This window comes from Chiloscyllium plagiosum, unplaced genomic scaffold, assembly GCF_037043375.1.
Source record: "Chiloscyllium plagiosum isolate Xiang-an unplaced genomic scaffold, Cpla_swu_hap1 HiC_scaffold_21, whole genome shotgun sequence".
NCBI lineage: Eukaryota > Metazoa > Chordata > Chondrichthyes > Orectolobiformes > Hemiscylliidae > Chiloscyllium > Chiloscyllium plagiosum.
The window spans coordinates 8120527-8140445 of NW_028270159.1; the positions used below are offsets into that span (position 1 = coordinate 8120527).

General features: G+C 59.2%; 1 protein-coding gene across 1 annotated transcript in view; it reads left to right on the forward strand.

Moving 5' to 3' along the window:
- LOC122564978 (laminin subunit gamma-3-like) overlaps positions 1 to 19919 on the forward strand; it is a 218008-nt gene that overhangs the window by 127207 nt on the left and 70882 nt on the right. The window contains exons 14-18 of the mRNA XM_087998211.1: positions 3439 to 3687; positions 8791 to 8944; positions 10277 to 10419; positions 11290 to 11468; positions 19125 to 19251. Of these exons, the coding sequence (XP_087854337.1) occupies positions 3439 to 3687; positions 8791 to 8944; positions 10277 to 10419; positions 11290 to 11468; positions 19125 to 19251 (852 nt within the window). The remainder of the gene's footprint in view (positions 1 to 3438; positions 3688 to 8790; positions 8945 to 10276; positions 10420 to 11289; positions 11469 to 19124; positions 19252 to 19919) is intronic.

Genomic DNA, 19919 nt, shown 5'->3' on the forward strand with positions numbered 1-19919 from the left:
CCCACGCACAGACACACACGTCCCCTCACACAGACATACACACGTCCCCACGCACAGTCACACACGCACACACACGTCCCCACGCATAGACACACACAGACACGTACACACGTCCCCACGCATAGACACACACAGACACACATACACGTCCTCACACACAGACATACACACACGTCCCCACGCACAGACACACACACACGTCCCCACGCACAGACACACACACGCCCCCACGCACACACACACATGTCCCCAAGCACAGACACACACGCACATACACGTCCCCACACACAGACACACATGTCTCCACACACAGACACACACGCATCCCCACGCACAGATACACACATACACGTGTCCATGCACAGACACACACGCACATAAACATCCCCACGCACAGACACACACACGTCCCCACGCACAGACACACACACACACATTCCCACGCACAGACACACACAGACGCACATACACGTCCCCACGCACAGACACACATGCACACACACGTCCCCACGCACAGACACACACGTCCCCTCGCACAGACACACACACACATCCCCACACACAGACACACATGCACATACATGTCCCCATGCACAGACACACACGTCCCCACGCACAGACACACACAGACACACATACACGTCCCCACGCACAGATACGCACACGCATGTCCCCACGTGCGCACACACATGTCCCCATGCGCGCGCGCACACACACACACACGTCCCCACGCACAGACACACACGCACATACACGTCCCCACACACAGACACGACACACACACACACGTCCCCACGCGCACGCACACACACACGTCCCCATGCACAGACAGACACACACACACGCACGTCCCCACACACAGACACACACATGCATGTCCCCACGCACAGACACACATGCATGTCCCCACGCACACACACACACACACACACACGTCCCCACGCACAGACACACACACGCACGTCCCCACGCACAGACACACACTCACACACACACACAGACACATGGTGTGGGGAGGGTAGGCAAGGGGAGGGGTGTGGAGGGGTGGCATGTGAAGGGGTGAAGAGGCGAGGGAAGAAGAGGGGAGGGGAGGCGTGGGGAGAGGAGGGGACTGTTCAGGTGGAGAGGGGAGGGGAAGAGAGGGGAGGGGAGGGAAGTGTTGAGATGGAAAGGATAGGGGTGAAGAGGGGAGTGTTGAGGTTGGGAGGGGAGGAGAGGGGTGAGAAGGGGAGGTGTGTAGTGAGGTCAGCCGTGTTCACTTCCCTGAAGGTCATTGGTGACCCAGATGGGGTTTAGAAAAACCAAAGGTAGTTTCATGGTCACTTTTACTGAGACTGACTCTCAATTCTGAATGTCCGAATTGAATTTAAACTCCTCCAGCTGCTGCAGTGGGGAGGAGGGGGGGGGCGGACATTCAGACCCATGACCCCAGGACATCAGGCTGACTCTCTGGATTACTCATCTCCAAAGGACCCACCCCATCTCATTAAAAATCCCTGTTGGTCAGAGAGAGGTAAACTCTCTGGTGTAGACATGAACCACGTGGTCAGAGAGTGTGCCTAACTCTCCCTTTGTCACAAAACTGTGTCCTGTGGGCACTTCAGAGAACATAGAACATTACAGCGCTGTACAGGCCCTTCGGCCCTCAATGTTGCGCCGAACTGTGGAACCAATCTGAAGCCCATCTAACGTACACTATTCCATTCTCATCCATTTATTTATCCAATGATCATTTAAATGCCCTTAAAGTTGGCGAGTCTACTACTGTTGGAGGCAGCACATTCCATACCCTACTACTCTCTGAGTAAAGAAACTACCTCTGACATAATCTGTCCTATATCTATCACCCCTCAGTTTACAGCTATGTCCCCTCGTCCTAGCCATCACCATCTGGGGGTAAAGGCTGTCAGAAGGTTTATCGGAGCGGGGTGGGGGAGTGTAATATCACAGACATCCTGAGAATGAAGGAGCAGGATCTGATCCTGATTTGAAAACACAGAATATGATCCACGCTGGGATTCAGCTTCCAGTTATTACTGGCTTTAGGTTTCTGGGTCAAATTCAGTGAGGCGGAGTAAATTCAGTGGGTGGGAGTAAATGACTGAGTAACCCACTAGAGGGACTGAGCGGTCTCAGGGATACTGTTGGGTGATCAGGAAGTGAGGAGGGGTTAGTGACCATGGGCCATATTCCTGACCCGGTGAACTGGATTATCTCATCCTGCTCCCTCCTTCCTCCCTTCCAGTTTTCCCCTTCCCCCTCCCCCTTCCCCCATCCCCTTCCCTTTCCCCTTCCCCCTTTCCCCTTCCCTCCTTGCTCCCTACCCCTTTCCTTCCCCTTCCCCTTCTCCTCTTCCCCTTCCCCGACACACACGTAAACCGAGGTTAAGGAACCAATCGGTGTCCAGGGACTGCGACCCTTCACCTGCTTCACGGGAATTGAAAGAAACCGTTTTTAAAGCAATGAAATGTCTCTGATTTTACTCTCAGAGTTGTTTACACAGTGACCTGGAATTACACCTGAATTCCTGGAGATTGGGTGATCCTTTGTTAAACTGTAAAATTCTGAAATTATTCTCTCATTGATTGTTGGGAACTTCTCAGGTTTAAAGCTGACTTTTCTGAGTTGGTGCCCTGGTGATTTTTATTGAATGTTTTAATCACTCTCCTGATCTTCTCCTCCCCCACCTCCCCCTTCCCTGTCTGTCTCTGTCTATCACTTGCATGCTCTCTCTCTCACTCTCTACCTTTGTCACTTTCTCTCTATCTGATTCTTTATCTTTGTGTTTTTCTCTGTCTGTCTGTCTCTCTTTCTCTTTCTCACACTCTCTTTCTCTCTCTCTGGCACTTCCATTCTCTTTCTCTCTCTCACTCACTCTCTCTCTTTCTCACTCTCTCTTTCTGTCTCTCTGGCACTTCCTTTCTCTTCCTCTCTCTCTCTCACTCTCTCTCTCTTTCTGTCTCTGGCACTTCCTTTCTCTTCCTCTCTCTCTCTCTCTCACTCTCACTCACTCTCTCTTTCTCACTCACTCTCTCTCTTTCTGTCTCTGGCACTTCCTTTCTCTTCCTCTCTCTCTCTCTCTCACTCTCTCTCTCTCTCACTCTCTCTCTCTTTCTGTCTCTCTGGCACATCCTTTCTCTTCCTCTCACTCACTCTCTCTCTCTCACTCACTCTCTCTTTCTCACTCACTCTCTCTCTTTCTGTCTCTGGCACTTCCTTTCTCTTCCTCTCTCTCTTTCTCACTCTCTCTCTCTTTCTGTCTCTCTGGCACATCCTTTCTCTTTATTTCTCTCACTCTCTCTATTTCTCTTGCTCGCTCTCTTTCCCACGCTCACTTTTTCTAATGAGCTCTCTCTTACTCTCTTTCGCACTTCCTCTCTCTCTCCCTGACTCTATGTCACTCTCCTTCTCTCCCTCTGTCTCTCCCTCCCTCCCCAGGCATGCGTTGTGAAACGTGCGACGATGGTTTCTATGGTGACCCACTGGGCCTTTGGCAGGGGTTTGTCCGCCCATGCAGCCGGTGTCAGTGTAACGGGAATACCGATCCGAACGCCGTGGGGAACTGCGATCCGGTGACAGGACAGTGTCTGAAATGCTTGTTCCACACGGTGGGCCATTACTGCGATATGTGTGAGGACGGATTCTATGGAAATGCTCTGGCCCCCAGCCCAGCTGGAAAGTGCCAACGTGAGTGAGGACTTCACACGAGGCTTCTAGAATGTTCCGCAGGCGAGGGAGCGAGTTACAGAAGCTGCAAAGTGTTAGCCCAGATCCTTGTGAATTGAAACAATGAGTGTATCGTTCCACGAGTGTGAGAGTGTGTTAGAGAGTGAGAGTATGTGTGCATTAAACCAGGATCAAACTGTTATAAGAGTCAGACAGCATGGAAACAGGCCCTTCGGTCCAACCCATCCATGCCGACCAGACATCCCAACCCAATCTAGTCCCACCTGCCAGCACCCGGCCCATATCCCTCCAAACCCTTCCTATTCATATACCCATCCAAATGCCTCTTAAATGTTGTAATTGTACCAGCCTCCACCACTTCCTCCAGCAGCTCATTCCATACACACACCACCCTCTGTGTGAAAAAGTTTCCCCTTAGGTCTCTTTTATATCTTTCCCCTCTCACCCTAAACCTATGCCCTCTAGTTCTGGACTCCCCGACCCCAGGGAAAAAACTTTGTCTATTTATCCTATCCATTCCCTTCATGATTTTGTAAGCCTCTATAAGGTCACCCCTCAGCCACCGATGCTCCAGGGAAAACAGCCCCAGCCTGTTCAGCCTCTCCCTGTAGCTCAGATCCTCCAACCCTGGCAACATCCTTGTAAATCTTTTCTGTAGTCTTTCCAATTTAATAATATCCTTCCAATTTAATAATATTGTTGTGACTCTTTCTAACTACGACACACGTTTGTTCATCGTGCTGAAAGAGAGGCAATGTTGATAGAAATTCACCTCTAGCATTCATCAGGACCAATGCAAGAATGCCATGTTTCAAGTGGATGTTATGATAGGTCAGCTGGGTGGACCTCATAGAATAGGAGTTCCCTGATTGGGGCTGTTAATCTGGTCCAATCAGGGAGCCCTGGCTGACAGATATAAACAGGAGTGTCAGAGGTTCTGTTCCCTCAGAGCTGGCCCTCCCAGTGTCCAGGACACTTCTCAAGTAAATAAAGGGGAACTTGGTGATGGGATACCGGACAATGTAGAATGATTTCACGGGTGATGAGAGACAAAAAAATACGCTCCTGAAGAAAGTCGCTCACATCAGCCGTCTTTGAGTTGGGGCATCATGCCGTTATTTGGGAAGATTTTCCCATTCAATCCTGCCACCGAAGATTGGCCTCAGTATTTGGAAAGAATATGTTATTCTTTTCTGGGCAAATGACTTTAGAGCAGATGAAAAGCAATGAGCCAATCTTCTGACGGCTTGTGGACCCACAGCTTTTTTTGGTTATTAGGAGCTTAACATTCCCTGAGGCACCAGATACTAAAATCTGTGCACTAGCTCTTGTGGCACAGTGGTAGTGTCCTTACTTCTGGGCTAGGAGCCCCAGGTTCAAGACCACCCCCACCGTTCCAAATGTGTGTCTTAATATTGCTGAACGTACAACAGTTCAGCACAGTACAGGCCCTTCGGCCCTCGATGTTGTGCTGGCCTTTTATCCTTCTAAGATCAGACTAATCTACATACCCTACATTGTACTATCTATCTTCGATGTGCCTATCCAAGAGTCGCTTAAATGTCCCTAATGCATCTGACTCTACCGCCACTGGCAGCGCATTCCACGCACCCACCACACTCTGTGTAAAGAACATACCTCTGGTATCTCCCCTCAACCTTCCTCCAATTACCTTACAATTATGCCCCCTTGTGATAGACATTTCCGCCATGGGAAAAAGTCTTTAGCTGTCCACTCTATCTATGCTTCTCAATATCGTGTACACCTCTATCACGTCACCTCTCATCCTCCTTCGCTCCAATGAGAAAAGCTCTGGCTCCCTCAACCTCTCTTCATAAGGCATGCCCTCCAGTCCAGCCAGCATCCTGGTAAATCTCCTCTGCACCCTCTCTAAAGCTTCCACATCTTGGCTATAATGAGACAACCAGAACTGAACACAATATTCCAAGTGTGGTCTAACCAGGACTCTATAGAGCTGCAGCATAACCTTGCAGCTCTGAAACTCATTCCCCTAATGAAAGCCAAAACATCTTAAGCCTTCTTAACAACCCTATCAACTTGGGTGGCAATTTGCGGGATCTGTGGACATGGACCCCAAGATCCCTCTGTTGCCCTGAAGTCTGCATTCAAATTCACCCTTCCAAAGTGAATGACTTCACACTTTTCCTGGTTGAACTCATCTGCCACTTATCAGCACAGTTCTGCATCTTATCAATGTCCCATCGCAAACTACAACAGCCCTCCACACTATCCACAACTCCAGCAACCTTTGTGTCATCGGCAAACGTACTAACCCACCCTTCCACTTCCTTGTCCAAGTCATTTATAAAAATCACAAAGAGCAGAGGTCCCAGAACCGATCCCTGCGGAACACCACTGATCACCTAGCTCCAGGCTGAATACTGTTGAGCTACCATCACCCTCTGTCTTCTATGGGCCAGTCAATTCTGTATCCAGACAGACAGGTTTCCCTGTATCTCATGCCTCCTTACTTACTGACCAAGCCTACCATGGGGAATCTCATCAAATACATTGATAAAATCCATGTACACCACATCCACTGCTTTACCTTCATCAACATGTTTTGTCACATCCCCAAATAATTCAAGGTTTGAGAGGTATGACCTGCCCTTCACAAAGCCATGCTGACTATCTCTAATCAAACTATGATTTTCCCCAATAATCATACATCCTGTCTCTCAGAATACTCTCCAATACTTTTCCCACCACTGATGTAAGGCTGACTGGTGTAATTCCCAGGATTATCCCTATTCCCTTTCTTGAACAAGGGGATAACATTTGCCACCCTCCAATCATTGGGCACTACCCCAGTGGACAGTGAGGACACAAAGATCCTCACCAAAGGTGCAGCAATCTCTTCCCTCGCTTCCTGTAGGAACCGAGGGTATATCCCGTGTGGCCCGTGTGGTTCATTATGTTTTTCAAAGTTTTCAGCACATCCTCCTTCTGAACATCAACCTATTTGAGCATATCAGCCTGTTTCACGCTGTCCTCCGAAACACCAAGGTCCCTCGCAGTAGTGAATACTGAAACAAAGTCTTCATTAAGGACCTCCCCCAACTCTGGGCACATGTTCCCTCCACTATCCCTGATCAGCCCCACCCTCACTCTGGCCATCCTCTTGTTCCTCACATTAGTGTAGAATGCCTTAGGGTTTTCCTTAATCCGACCCAGTGGACCTTTTTCATGCCCCTTCTAGCTCTCCTAAGTCCATTCTTCAGTTCCTTCCTGGCTACCTTGTAGCCCTATAGAGCCCAGTCTGATCCTTGCCCCCTCAAACTTAAGTAAGTTTCCTTCCTCTTGACTAGATGTTCCACATCCCTAGTCACCCAAGGTGCCTTCACCCTACCATCCTTTCCTTGCCTCAGTGGGACAACCTTGTCCAGCACTATCAGCAACTGCTCCCCAAACAACCTCCATATTTCTGTTGTGTGTTTCCCTGAGAACATCTGTTCCCAATTTAGGGCCCAGATAGGGCCTGCCTGATAGCATTGTAATTCCCCCTCCCCCAATTAAATACTTTCCCATACCATCTGCTCCTATCCCTCTCCATGGGTATAGTAAAGGTCAGGGAGTTGTGAACGCTATCACCGAAATGCTCTCCCACCGAGAGATTGGATACCTGGCATGGTTCGTTACCAAGCACCAAATCCAATATGGCTTCCCTATAATCAGCCTTGCTGCATATTGGCCCTCCCCACCCCCATCTGCATTCTGTGTCACCACCAGAGATAGATTGGCCCTCCCCACCCCCATCTGCATTCTGTATCACCACCAGAGATATATTGGCCCTCCCCACCCCCATCTGCATTCTGTGTCACCACCAGAGATAGATTGGCCCTCCCCACCCCCATCTGCATTCTGTATCACCACCAGAGATATATTGGCCCTCCCCACCCCCATCTGCATTCTGTGTCACCACCAGAGATATATTGGCCCTCCCCACCCCCATCTGCATTCTGTGTCACCACCAGAGATATATTGGCCCTCCCCACCCCATCTGCATTCTGTGTCACCACCAGAGATATATTGGCCCTCCCCACCCCCATCTGCATTCTGTGTCACCACCAGAGATATATTGGCCCTCCCCACCCCCATCTGCATTCTGTGTCACCACCAGAGATATATTGGCCCTCCCCACCCCCATCTGCATTCTGTGTCACCACCAGAGATAGATTGGCCCTCCCCACCCCCATCTGCATTCTGTGTCACCACCAGAGATATATTGGCCCTCCCCACCCCCATCTGCATTCTGTGTCACCACCAGAGATATATTGGCCCTCCCCACCCCCATCTGCATTCTGTGTCACCACCAGAGATAGATTGGCCCTCCCCACCCCCATCTGCATTCTGTGTCACCACCAGAGATAGATTGGCCCTCCCCACCCCCATCTGCATCATACTCCAACTGCAACAAGAACAGAACCCCAGGCCTCACCAAACTCCGTGTACATCGTATCATCCTCTGCCATTTCTGCCACCTACAAACGGACCCCACCCCCAGAGATACATTTCCCTCCCCATCCCCTATCCACTTTCTGTAAAGACCATTCCCTCCGCGACTCCCTTGTCAGGTCAATGCCACAACACACCATTCCAAGTACTGATCCATGCTCTGAGTTTATCATCTTTATTGCTGACACTTGTTCCTTTAAAATAGACACACATCAACCCATCACACTGACTACAACGTTGCCCTATCGAGTGCCCATCCGTCCCCACAGACTCTCTGCACGCTGTATCTGGCTGTTCACTAACTACTCCATCATCTGATCTGTAGCTCAGCTTCCCAACCCCTTGCCAATGGGGAGAATGTGCAAACGCCACACAGACAGTCACCCGAGGGTCCCTGGCGCCGTGAGGTGGCAGCGCTAACCACTGAGCCACCATGATCAGAGTCAGCTGTGTTAATGTAATCCAGGGTGAAAGCTGTATTAAACACTGCCCTGAGGGCAGAGGTGAAGAGAGCAGTGTGGGGCAGGAACACTGTGTGAATGGTCTTTAGCCACACTGTGAGTTGGATGTTATGGCTCCAATGTGTTACTCAGAGTCACTGGATCTCCATCTTTATTTTGTCTGCAGCATGCGCCTGTCATCCCATTGGCTCAACCAATGGGCTTCAGACCTGTGACCCTGGGCGTGGCCAGTGTGAGTGTCTGCCCCACGTGATTGGCCGAGATTGCAGCCAGTGCGAGCCTGGTTACTATGACATGCGACCCACAATGGGGTGCCTCAGGTAACCAATAGGAAAGAGGACTGGTGGGGGGAATGGGGTGGTGTGTGGGAGATTGGTCACTTCTCAGTGAGAAGATTAGATTACTTACGGTGTGGAAACAGGCCCTTCGGCCCAACAAGTCCACACCGACCTGCCGAAGCGCAACCCACCCAGACCCATTCCCCTACATTTACTCCTTACCTAACACTATGGGCAATTTAGCATGGCCAATTCACCTGACCTGCACATCTTTGGACTGTGGGAGGAAACCGGAGCACCCGGAGGAAACCCACGCAGACACGGGGAGAACGTGCAAACTCCACACAGTCAGTCGCCTGAGTCGGGAATTGAACCCGGGTCTCTGGCGCTGTGAGGCAGCAGTGCTAACCCCTGTACCACCGTGCCGCCCACAAAGGCTGGCTGATCCTTGCAGTAGCCAATGAACTATCTCTGAGATATTGGGACAACGTTACCATGGAGATAGATAGATTACTGGACACACTCAACTGATTATCCATCTTGTGTCAATGCCAAAAAATTGCAACCCTTTCTATTTGCCCCCCAGTCTCTGTCACCAAGTGAACTCTCCCCCTCCCCCTCCCTCACCACTCCCCGTTGAACCCCCTCCTTTACTGAGAGGTTTATTTTATTGTATCCATGGGACATGGGCATTACTGGCTGGGCCTAGTATTTATTACCCGTCCCTAGTTGCCCCTTGAGAAGGTGGGGGTGAGCTGCCTTCTGGAACCGCTGCAGTCCACCTGCTGTGGGTTGACCCACAATGCCCTTAGGGAGGGAATTCCAGGACTTTGACCCAGCGACAGTGAAGGGTCGGCGATATATTTCCAAGTCAGGATGGGGAGTGGCTCGGAGGGGAACTTGTAGGGGGTGGTGTTCCCATGTATCTGTTGCTCTTGTCCTTCTAGATGGAGGTGGGCGTGGGTTTGGAAGCTGCTGCCTGAGGAACTTTGCTGAGTTTCAGCAGCGCATCTTGTAGATGGTACACCCCGCTGATACTGAGCGTCGGTGGTGATTACGTCTCCCCCACATTAGGAGGAGGAATAAGAGGCCCTTCAGCCCTTCGAGGGCTGGTTGTTGCCTTAACTCTCCTTTCCTGCTGATCTTACCCAATAACCCCACAACTCTTTTGTTAAAGCTGTGTTTAACTCCGTCTTGAACATACTGACGCGCCCTCTCTGTCTATCTGTCTTTCTCTCTCTCCCCCTCTCTGTCTTTGTCTCTCTGTCTCTCCCCCCACCCGCCCCCATCTCTCTCCCTGTCCGTGTCTCTCTCTCTCTCTCCTCCCTCTTTATATGTCTCTCTCTCTCACGGATGTTCATGTTTTTATTCCAGCTGTGCCTGCCACCCCCTGGGATCACGGAACAGTTTCTGCCAGGGACAGACTGGGCAGTGTAACTGCCGGCCTGGTGTTGAAGGCCGGGCATGTGATCGATGCCAACGGGGTTACTTTGACCTCTCTGAGTGGGGCTGTCAAGGTAATTAATCCAACGGGTGTTTAACCCTCCCCTTCCCGTTACTGGCGGGGTCTGCTCAGCCAGCAACTCCTCACAGCTGAACTGAGACTGTTGTCTAGCTCTTTGACTGTGTGGGGCATCGCTGTTGATCTCCCCTACGTCCAGAAGATTGACTCCAGAGGGATTGGGAGCTGGGGAGCGCCCCCAGGGGCCAGCCCAGGGTGGGGGGGATTGTGGAGACGTGTCAGGGTCTGGCCCATCATCAGTCTGAGCTGGTAGCATCTGGCCTGGAGCCTCTCCCACCCCCCCCGGCTGGGTTACTGCCAGGGCCAGGGCCTGAACTCTCGGTGTCTCTCTGGTGCCCGACCCCTCCCCCCACCGAGAGCTCCCTGTGAACTTTGGCTCCGGCCCCCGCGTTGTGCCGGCTGCTTTCATTGGGTTTTTCTTCAAAACTCTACACCAGGCTCTAACCATAAATCAGACCACCAGCAGGCCGTGAGGAGGGGGCAGGGAATTGGGGAGGGGGTGAAGAGGAGTCGTGGGGAAGGTCCAATGTGGGGAGGGGGGGGGTGCACTGGGAAATCCAAGGGGGGTCACGCTGGGAAGGCCAAATTTTGGGGGGGTGGGGAAGGTCCAATGGTGGGGGCAGGGGAGGGAATCCAATGGGGGGGATGTCCAGGCAAGGCCCAGTAGGGGTGAGGGGAAAGGGGGTGTGCATGCATGCAGGGGGAGAGCGGGAAAGGCCCAATGCGGGGGAGGGAGGGGGCATGAGTGGGTCACTGGCGAACCATGTTTAATTGGAGTCTTCCACCTGGTCAATGACCCCCCAGCTCCCAGAGCGGCCTCCCTTACCTCAGTGTCTCTCTCTCTCTCTCTCTGTCTGTCCTGCAGCGTGTGACTGCTCTCCACTGGGGTCCGTGGGGATGCAGTGCCTGGGGGACGGCTCCTGTCTGTGTAAGACTGGCTTCGTGGGAAGGAAGTGTGAACAGTGCCAGGAGAATTATTACTACGAGGCTTCGACCTTTCACTGCCAGCTGTGTCCAACCTGCTACAACCTGGTCCAACTCGAGGTACGGGAATGGAGCTCCCAGACACAGGCCGGAGGGGAGAGAGACCCCTCACACACAGGCCAGAGGGAGAGGCCCCTCACACACAGGCCAGAGGGAGAGGCCCCTCACACACAGGCCAGAGGGAGAGGCCCCTCACACACAGGCCAGAGGGAGAGGCCCCTCACACACAGGCCAGAGGGAGAGAGAGAGGCCCCACACAGGCCGGAGGGAGAGGCCTCACACAGGCCGGAGAGAGAGAGAGAGGCCCCTCACAGGCCGGAGGGAGAGGCCCCACACAGGCCGGAGGGAGAGGCCCCTCACAGGCCGGAGAGAGAGGCCCCACACAGGCCGGAGGGAGAGGCCCCACACAGGCCGGAGGGAGAGAGGCCCCACACAGGCCGGAGGGAGAGGCCCTACACAGGCCGGAGGGAGAGGCCCCACACAGGCCGGAGGGAGAGGCCCCACACAGGCCGGAGGGAGAGGCCCCACACAGGCCGGAGGGAGAGGCCCCACACAGGCCGGAGGGAGAGAGGCCCCACACAGGCCGGAGGGAGAGAGAGAGGCCCCACACAGGCCAGAGAGAGAGAGAGAGGCCCCACACAGGCCAGAGAGAGAGAGAGAGGCCCCACACAGGCCAGAGAGAGAGAGAGAGGCCCCACACAGGCCAGAGAGAGAGAGAGAGGCCCCACACAGGCCAGAGAGAGAGAGAGAGAGGCCCCACACAGGCCAGAGAGAGAGAGAGAGGCCCCACACAGGCCAGATAGAGAGAGAGGCCCCACACAGGCCGGAGAGAGAGAGAGAGAGAGGCCCCACACGGGCCAGAGAGAGAGAGAGGCCCCACACGGGCCAGAGAGAGAGAGAGGCCCCACACGGGCCAGAGAGAGAGAGAGAGGCCCCACACGGGCCAGAGAGAGAGAGAGAGGCCCCACACAGGCCAGAGAGAGAGAGAGAGGCCCCACACAGGCCAGATAGAGAGAGAGGCCCCACACAGGCCGGAGAGAGAGAGAGAGAGGCCCCACACGGGCCAGAGAGAGAGAGAGAGGCCCCACACGGGCCAGAGAGAGAGAGAGAGGCCCCACACGGGCCAGAGAGAGAGAGAGAGGCCCCACACAGGCCAGAGAGAGAGAGAGAGGCCCCACACAGGCCAGAGAGAGAGAGAGAGAGGCGCCACACAGGCCGGAGGGAGAGAGAGAGGCCCCACACAGGCCGGAGGGAGAGAGAGAGGCCCCACACAGGCCGGAGAGAGAGAGAGAGGCCCCACACAGGCCGGAGAGAGAGAGAGAGGCCCCACACAGGCCGGAGAGAGAGAGAGAGGCCCGACACAGGCCGGAGAGAGAGAGAGAGGCCCGACACAGGCCAGAGAGAGAGAGAGAGGCCCCACACAGGCCAGAGAGAGAGGCCCCACACAGGCCGGAGAGAGAGAGAGAGGCCCCACACAGGCCAGAGAGAGAGGCCCCTCACAGGCCGGAGAGAGAGGCCCCTCACAGGCCGGAGGGAGAGGCCCCTCACAGGCCGGAGGGAGAGGCCCCACACAGGCCGGAGGGAGAGGCCCCTCACAGGCCGGAGGGAGAGGCCCCTCACAGGCCGGAGGGAGAGGCCCCACACAGGCCGGAGGGAGAGAGGCCCCACACACAGGCCGGAGGGAGAGGCCCCTCACAGGCCGGAGGGAGAGGCCTGGAGGGGATTCGAACCCTGGGTCTCTGGATTAAGAGTCCAAGGATAATATCTTTCAGTCATCACCCCCCCCGTCCATCTATTGTTGACAAGCCCCCATCAGGTTTACTCTTGCCCTTTAGGGAGGGAAATCTGCCGTCCTTACCCGGTCTGGCCTACACGTGACTCCAGACCCACAGCAATGGGGTTGACACACAGCCGCCCTCTGAAATGGCAGCAGGTGCTGGTCTGGTGAGGGATCGGTCCATCTGGTTGAAAGGATTATTCACAGGAGAGTACGTGCAATGGTCACCGAGGGCTGGAGTTGGAGCCGCAGTTAGCTGCGGGTCACTCGGCTCATCGACTGCAGTAACCTTCATCCACGTTTTAATTGCCTCCTGAAGTGTGGTCTGGAGCTTCATAACCATCACAACGTCTGAGACTCTGCCTCTCAAATCTTTAGTTATCCCTCCCCCGTCCCCCCCCCCTCCCCCATCCACACACAGCGCTCACTGATTGAGGTTGGCTCCTGATGTGGTTGGGTGCCTCCCTCACCTTGTTGTTGTGTATTCTCTGTCGTTCCTCCGGCCCCTGAACCCACCAGGGATCCCTGCTCTCCTCCTTGATCAAGACAGGCCATGTCCTCGGGCTCGAAGCTCCAACATTCCTGTGGAACCCTCTTCACTGTCTCCCACCTTTAATGATGCTCCTGCCCTCCGGCCCCTCTGTGTGGATTGGTGCCCACGGGTTCAGTGACGCGGCTGAGGTCAAGAAAACTCTCCGCCCCAATCCCACGTGTGAGGAGGGGGTTTGGGTGTCTGAAGGGTCAAGTCTCAAGACATTATTTCCCCCTCTCTCCTCCCCCCTCTCTCCTCCCCCCCTCTCCTCCCCCCTCTCTCCTCCCCCCTCCCTCCTCCCCCCTCTCTCCTCCCCCCTCTCTCCTCCCCCCTCTCTCCTCCCCCCCTCTCCTCCCCCTCCCTCCTCCCCCCTCTCTCCTCCCCCCCCTCCTCCCCCCTCTCTCCTCCCCCCTCTCTCCTCCCGCCTCTCTCCTCCCCCCCTCTCCCCCTCACCCCCCTCACCCTCCCCCCTCACCCCCCCTCTCTCCTCCCCCCCCTCTCCTCCCCCCCTCTGCTCCCCCCCCCTCCTCCCCCCTCTCCTCCTCCCCCCTCTCCCCCTCACCCCCCTCACCCTCCCCCCTCACCCCCCCTCTCTCCTCCCCCCCTCTGCTCCCCCCCTCTGCTCCCCCCCTCTCCTCCCCCCCCTCTCTCCTCCCCCCCTCTCTCCTCCCCCCCTCTCTCCTCCCCCCCCTCTCCTCCCCCCCCTCTCCTCCCCCCTCCTCTCCTCCCCCCCCTCTCCTCCCCCCTCTCTCCTCCCCCCCTCTCTCCTCCCCCCTCTCTCCTCCCCCCCTCTCTCCTCCCCCCCCTCCTCCTCCCCTCTCTCCTCCTCCCCCCTCTCCTCCCCCTCCTCTCTCCACCTCTCCCCTCTCTCCCCCGTATCTCCCCCCCTCACCCGCCTCACCCTCACCCCCCTCACCCCCCCCTCCTCCCCCCTCTCTCCTCCCCCCTCTCTCCTCCCCCTCTCTCCTCCCCCTCTCTCCTCCCACCTCTCCCCTCTCCTCCCCCCCTCCTCCTCCCCCCCTCTCTCCTCCCCCCCTCTCTCCTCCTCCCCTCTCTCCTCACCTCCCCCTCACCTGCCCCCCTCTCCCCCCCCTTCTCCCCCCTCTTCTCCACCCCCCTCCTCCCCCCTCCTCCCCCCTCTCTCCCCCCTCCTCCCCCCTCTCTCCTCCCCCCTCTCTCCTCCCCCCTCTCTCCTCCTCCCCCCTCTCTCCTCCCCCCTCTCTCCTCCCCCCTCTCTCCTCCCCCCTCTCTCTTACCCCGTCTCTCCTCCCCCTCTCTCCTCCCCCCCTCTCTCCTCCCTCTCCTCCCCCCCTCTCTCCTCCCCCCCCTCCTCCCCCTCCTCTCTCCTCCCCCCTCTCCTCCCCCTCCTCTCTCCACCTCTCCCCACCTCTCCCCCCCTCCCCCCTCTCACCCTCACGCTCCCCCCTCACTTCCCCCTCGCTCCCCCCCCTCTCTCCCCCCCTCTCCCCCCTCTCTCCCCCCTCTCTCCCCCCTCACCCTCCCCCCCTCAACCCTCTCTCCCCGGCTCTCTCCACGCTCAGCCCACCATCTCCTCCCCCCCTCTCCTCCCCCCCTCTCCTCCCCCCCTCTCCTCCCCCCCTCTCCTCCCCCCTCTCCTCCCCCCCTCTCCTCCCCCCCTCTCTCCTCCTCCCCCTCTCTCCTCCCCCCCCTCCTCCCAACTCTCTCCTCCCCCCTCTCTCCTCCCCCTCTCTCCTCCCCCCTCTCTCCTCCCCCCTCCTTCCCCTCTCTCCTCCCCCTCTCTCTCCTCCCCCCCTCTCCTCCCCCCCTCTCTCCTCCCCCCCTCTCTCCTCCCCCCTCTCTCCTCCCCCCCCTCTCTCCTTCCCCCCTCTCTCCTCCCCCCCCCTCTCTCCTCCCCCCCCTCTCTCCTCCCCCCTCTCTCCTCCCCCCCCCCTCTCCTCCCCCCCCTCTCTCCTCCCCCCCTCTCTCCTCCCCCCCTCTCTCCTCCCCCCCTCTCTCCTCTCCCCCCCTCTCCTCCCCCCCTCTCTCCTCCTCCCCACCTCTCCTCCCCACCTGTCCTCCCCCCCCTCCTGCCCCCCTCTCCTGCCCCCCTCTCCTGCCCCCCTCTCCTCCCTCCCTCTCTCCTCCCCCTCTCCTCTCTCTCCTCTCTCCACCTCTCCCCCTCTCCCCTCGCTCCCCCCTCTCTCTCCCCCCTCACCCCCCTCACCCCGCTCACCCCTCTCTTCCCCCTCTCTCCTCCCCCCTCTCCTCCTCCCCCCTCTCTCCTCCCCCTCTCTCCTCCCCCCTCTCTCCTCCCCCCTCTCTCCTCCCCCCTCTCTCCTCCTCCCTCTCTCCTCCCCCCCTCTTTCCTCCCCACTCTCCTCCCCCACTCTCTTACCCCCGACTCTCTTAACCCCTCTCTCTTACCACCTCTCCCCTCCCCCCTCTCCCCTCCCCCCTCTCCCCTCCCCCTCTCCCCTCCCCCTCTCCCCCTCCCCCTCTCCCCTCCCCCTCTCCCTCCCCCTCTCCCCTCCCCCTCTCCCTCCTCCTCCCCCTCTCTCCTCCTCCTCCTCTCCTCCCCCTCTCTCCTCCCCCTCTCTCCTCCCCCTCTCTCCTCCCCCTCTCACCTCCCCCTCTCCTCCCCCTCTCCTCCCCCTCTCCTCCCCCTCTCCTCCCCCTCTCACCTCCCCCTCCTCACCACCCCATCTCTCACCCCCTCTCACCCCCCCTCACCTCCCCCCGTCACCCGCCTCACCCCCCCTCACCCCCTCTCTCCCCCCCTCTCTCCTCCCCCTCTCTCCTCCCCCTCTCTCCTCCCCCCTCTCTCCTCTCCCCTCTCTCCTCCCCCTCTCCTCCCCCCTCTCTCCTCCCCCTCTCCTCCCCCCTCTCCTCCCCCCCCTCCTCCCCCCTCTCTCCTCCCCCTCCTCTCCTCCCCCCTCTCTCCTCCCCCCTCTCTCCTCCCCCCTCTCTCCTCCCCCCCTCTCCTCCCCCCCCTCCTCCCCCCTCTCTCCTCCCCCCTCTCCTCCCCCCTCTCTCCTCCCCCCTCTCTCCTCCCCCCTCTCTCCTCCCCCCCCTCTCCTCCCCTCTCCTCCCCCCTCTCCTCCCCCCTCTCTCCTCCCCCCTCCCTCCTCCCCCTCTCTCCTCCCCCTCTCTCCTCCCCCTCTCTCCTCCCCCTCTCTCCTCCCCCTCTCTCCTCCCCCCTCTCTCCTCCCCCCTCTCTCCTCCCCCCTCTCTCCTCCCCCCTCTCTCCTCCCCCCTCTCTCCTCCCCCCTCCTCCCCCCTCTCTCCTCCCCCCTCTCTCCTCCCCCCTCTCCTCCCCCCACTCTCCTCCCCCCTCTCCCCCTCACCCCCCTCACCCTCCCCCCCTCACCCCCCTCTCCTCCCCCCCCTCTCTCCTCCCCCTCTCTCCTCCCCCTCTCTCCTCCCCCCTCTCCTCCCCCTCTCCTCCCCCTCTCCTCCCCCTCTCACCACCCCATCTCTCCCCCCCTCTACACCCCCTCTCACCCCCCCCCTCACCCTCCCCCCGTCACCCGCCTCACCCCCTCTCTCCCCCCCTCTCTCCTCCCCCTCTCTCCTCCCCCTCTCTCCTCCCCCCCTCCTCCCCCTCTCTCCTCCCCCTCTCTCCCCACTCTCTCCCCCATCTCTCCACCCCTCTCTCCCCCCTCTCTCCCCCCCTCTCCCCCCCCCCCACCCCCCTCTCCCTCCTCTCCCCCCCTCTCTTCCCCCATCTCCCCCCTCACCCCTCTCCTCCCCCCTCTCCCCTCCCTTTTCCCCCCTCTCCCCCTCCCTTTTCCCCCCTCTCCCACCTCCCCTTTCCCCCCTCCCCCCTCCCCTTTCCCCCCTCCCCCCTCCCCCCTCCCCCCTCCCCTTTCCCCCCCTCTCCCCCCTCCCCTTCCCCCCCTCTCCCCTCCCCTTCCCCCCCTCTCCCCCTCCCCTTTCTACCCATCTCCCCCCTACCCCTCTCCCCCCACCCCCTCCCCTTCTACCCCCCTCCCCCTTCTTAACCCCCTCCCCTTCTACCCCCTCCCCTTCTACCCCACTCCCCTTCTAACCCCCTCCCCTTCTACCCCTCCCCTCTACCCCCTCCCCTCTACCCCCTCCCTCTACCCTCTCTCCCCCTCTCTCCTCCCCCACTCCTCCCCCTCTCTCCTCCCCCTCTCTCCTCCCCCTCTCTCCTCCCCCTCTCTCCTCCCCCTCTCTCCTCCCCCTCTCTCCCCCACTCTCTCCTCCCCCTCTCTCCACCCCCCTCTCTCCCCCCTCTCTCACCCCTCTCTCCCCCCCTCTCTCCCCCCACCCCCCTCTCCCTCCTCTCTCCCCCCTCTCTTCCCCCATCTCCCCCCTCACCCCTCTCCTCCCCCCTCTCCCCCCTCTCCCCCCTCTCCCCCTCCCTTTTCCCCCCTCTCCCCTCCCTTTCCCCCCCTCTCCCACCTCCCCTTTCCCCCCTCCCCCCTCCCCTTTCCCCACCTCTCCCCCCTCCCCTTCCCCCCCTCTCCCCCCTCCCCTTCCCCCCCTCTCCCCCTCCCCTTCCCCCCCTCTCCCCCTTCCCTTTCTACCCATCTCCCCCCTACCCCTCTCCCCCCACCCCCTCCCCCCCCACCCCCTCCCCTTCTACCCCCTCCCCTTCTACCCCCTCCCCTTCTACCCCCCTCCCCTTCTACCCCCCTCCCCTTCTACCCCCCTCCCCTTCTACCCCCCTCCCCTTCTACCCCCTCCCCTTCTACCCCCCTCCCCTCTACCCCCCTCCCTCTACCCTCTCTCCCCCTCTCTCCCCTCTCCACCCCCTTCTCCCCCCTTCTCCCCGCCTCTTCCCCCCATCCCCCCCCTCCCCTCCTCTTCCCCCCACTCTCTCCCCCATCTCCCCTTCCCCCATCTCCCCTTCCCCCATCTCCCCTTCCCCCATCTCCCCCTCCCCCATCTCCCCCTCCCCCATCTCCCCCTCCCCCATCTCCCCCTCCCCCATCTCCCCCTTCCCCCATCTCCCCCTCCCCCTCTACCCCCCTCCCCCTCTACCCCCCCCCCTCTACCCCCCTCCCCCTCTACCCCCCTCCCCCTCTACCCCCTCCCCCTCTACCCCCTCCCCCTCTACACCCTCCCCCTCTACACCCTCCCCCTCTACACCCTCCCCCCTCTTTCTCCACCCCTCTCTCCCCCTCTCTCCTCCCCCTCTCTCCCCCCCTACCCCCCTCTCCCTCTCCCCTCCTTTCCCCCCTTACCCCCCCATCCCCCCACCCCCCTACCTCCCTCCCCCTCTCTCCTCCCCACCCCCACTCCCCCTCCCCCCTCTCTCCTCCCCACCCCCACTCCCCCTCCCCCCTCTCTCCTCCCCACTCCCCCTCCCCCCCTCTCCTCCCCACCCCCCTCTCTCCTCCCCCTCTCTCCTCCCCTTCCTCCCCTCTCCACCCCCTCTCTCTCTCCACCCCTCTCCCCCCCCCCCCCCCCGCCTCCCTAGGTGGAGCTGCTGAAACACCGGATGTGGGAGCTGGGTGAGGTCCTGACCAGGTTCAGCCCTAACCCTGAGCAACTGTACCAGCTCGACACCAATCACCCACAGGGCATGGAGACACAGGCTGTGCAGGGTGAGTGAGGGCCTCCGGGAACACAGGGTGGGGGGAATGAGGGACTGGGGGTGTAGGGGGGCAGTGAGGGACTGGGGGGGTTGGGGGGAGTGAGGGACTGGGGGAGTGAGGGACTGGGGGGGTTGGGGGGGAGTGAGGGACTGGGGGAGTGAGGGACTGGGGTGTTGGGGGGGAGTGAGGGACTGGGGGAGTGAGGGACTGGGGTGTTGGGGGGGAATGAGGGACTGGGGGTGTGGGGGGGGAGTGAGGGACTGGGGGTGTGGGGGGGGGGAGTGAGGGACTGGGGGTGTGGGGGGGGGAGTGAGGGACTGGGGGGTGTGGGGGGGAGTGAGGGACTGGGGGAGTGAGGGACTGGGGTGTTGGGGGGGAGTGAGGGACTGGGGGGGTTGGGGGGGAGTGAGGGACTGGGGGGGTTGGGGGGGGAGTGAGGGACTGGGGTGTTGGGGGGGAGTGAGGGACTGGGGGGGTTGGGGGGGAGTGAGGGACTAAGGGAGTGAGGGACTGGGGTGTTGGGGGGGAGTGAGGGACTGGGGGGTTGGGGGGAGTGAGGGACTGGGGGGTTGGGGGGAGTGAGGGACTGGGGGTGTGGGGGGAGTGAGGGACTGGGGGTGTGGGGGGGAGTGAGGGACTAGGGGAGTGAGGGACTGGGGTGTTGGGGGGGGAGTGAG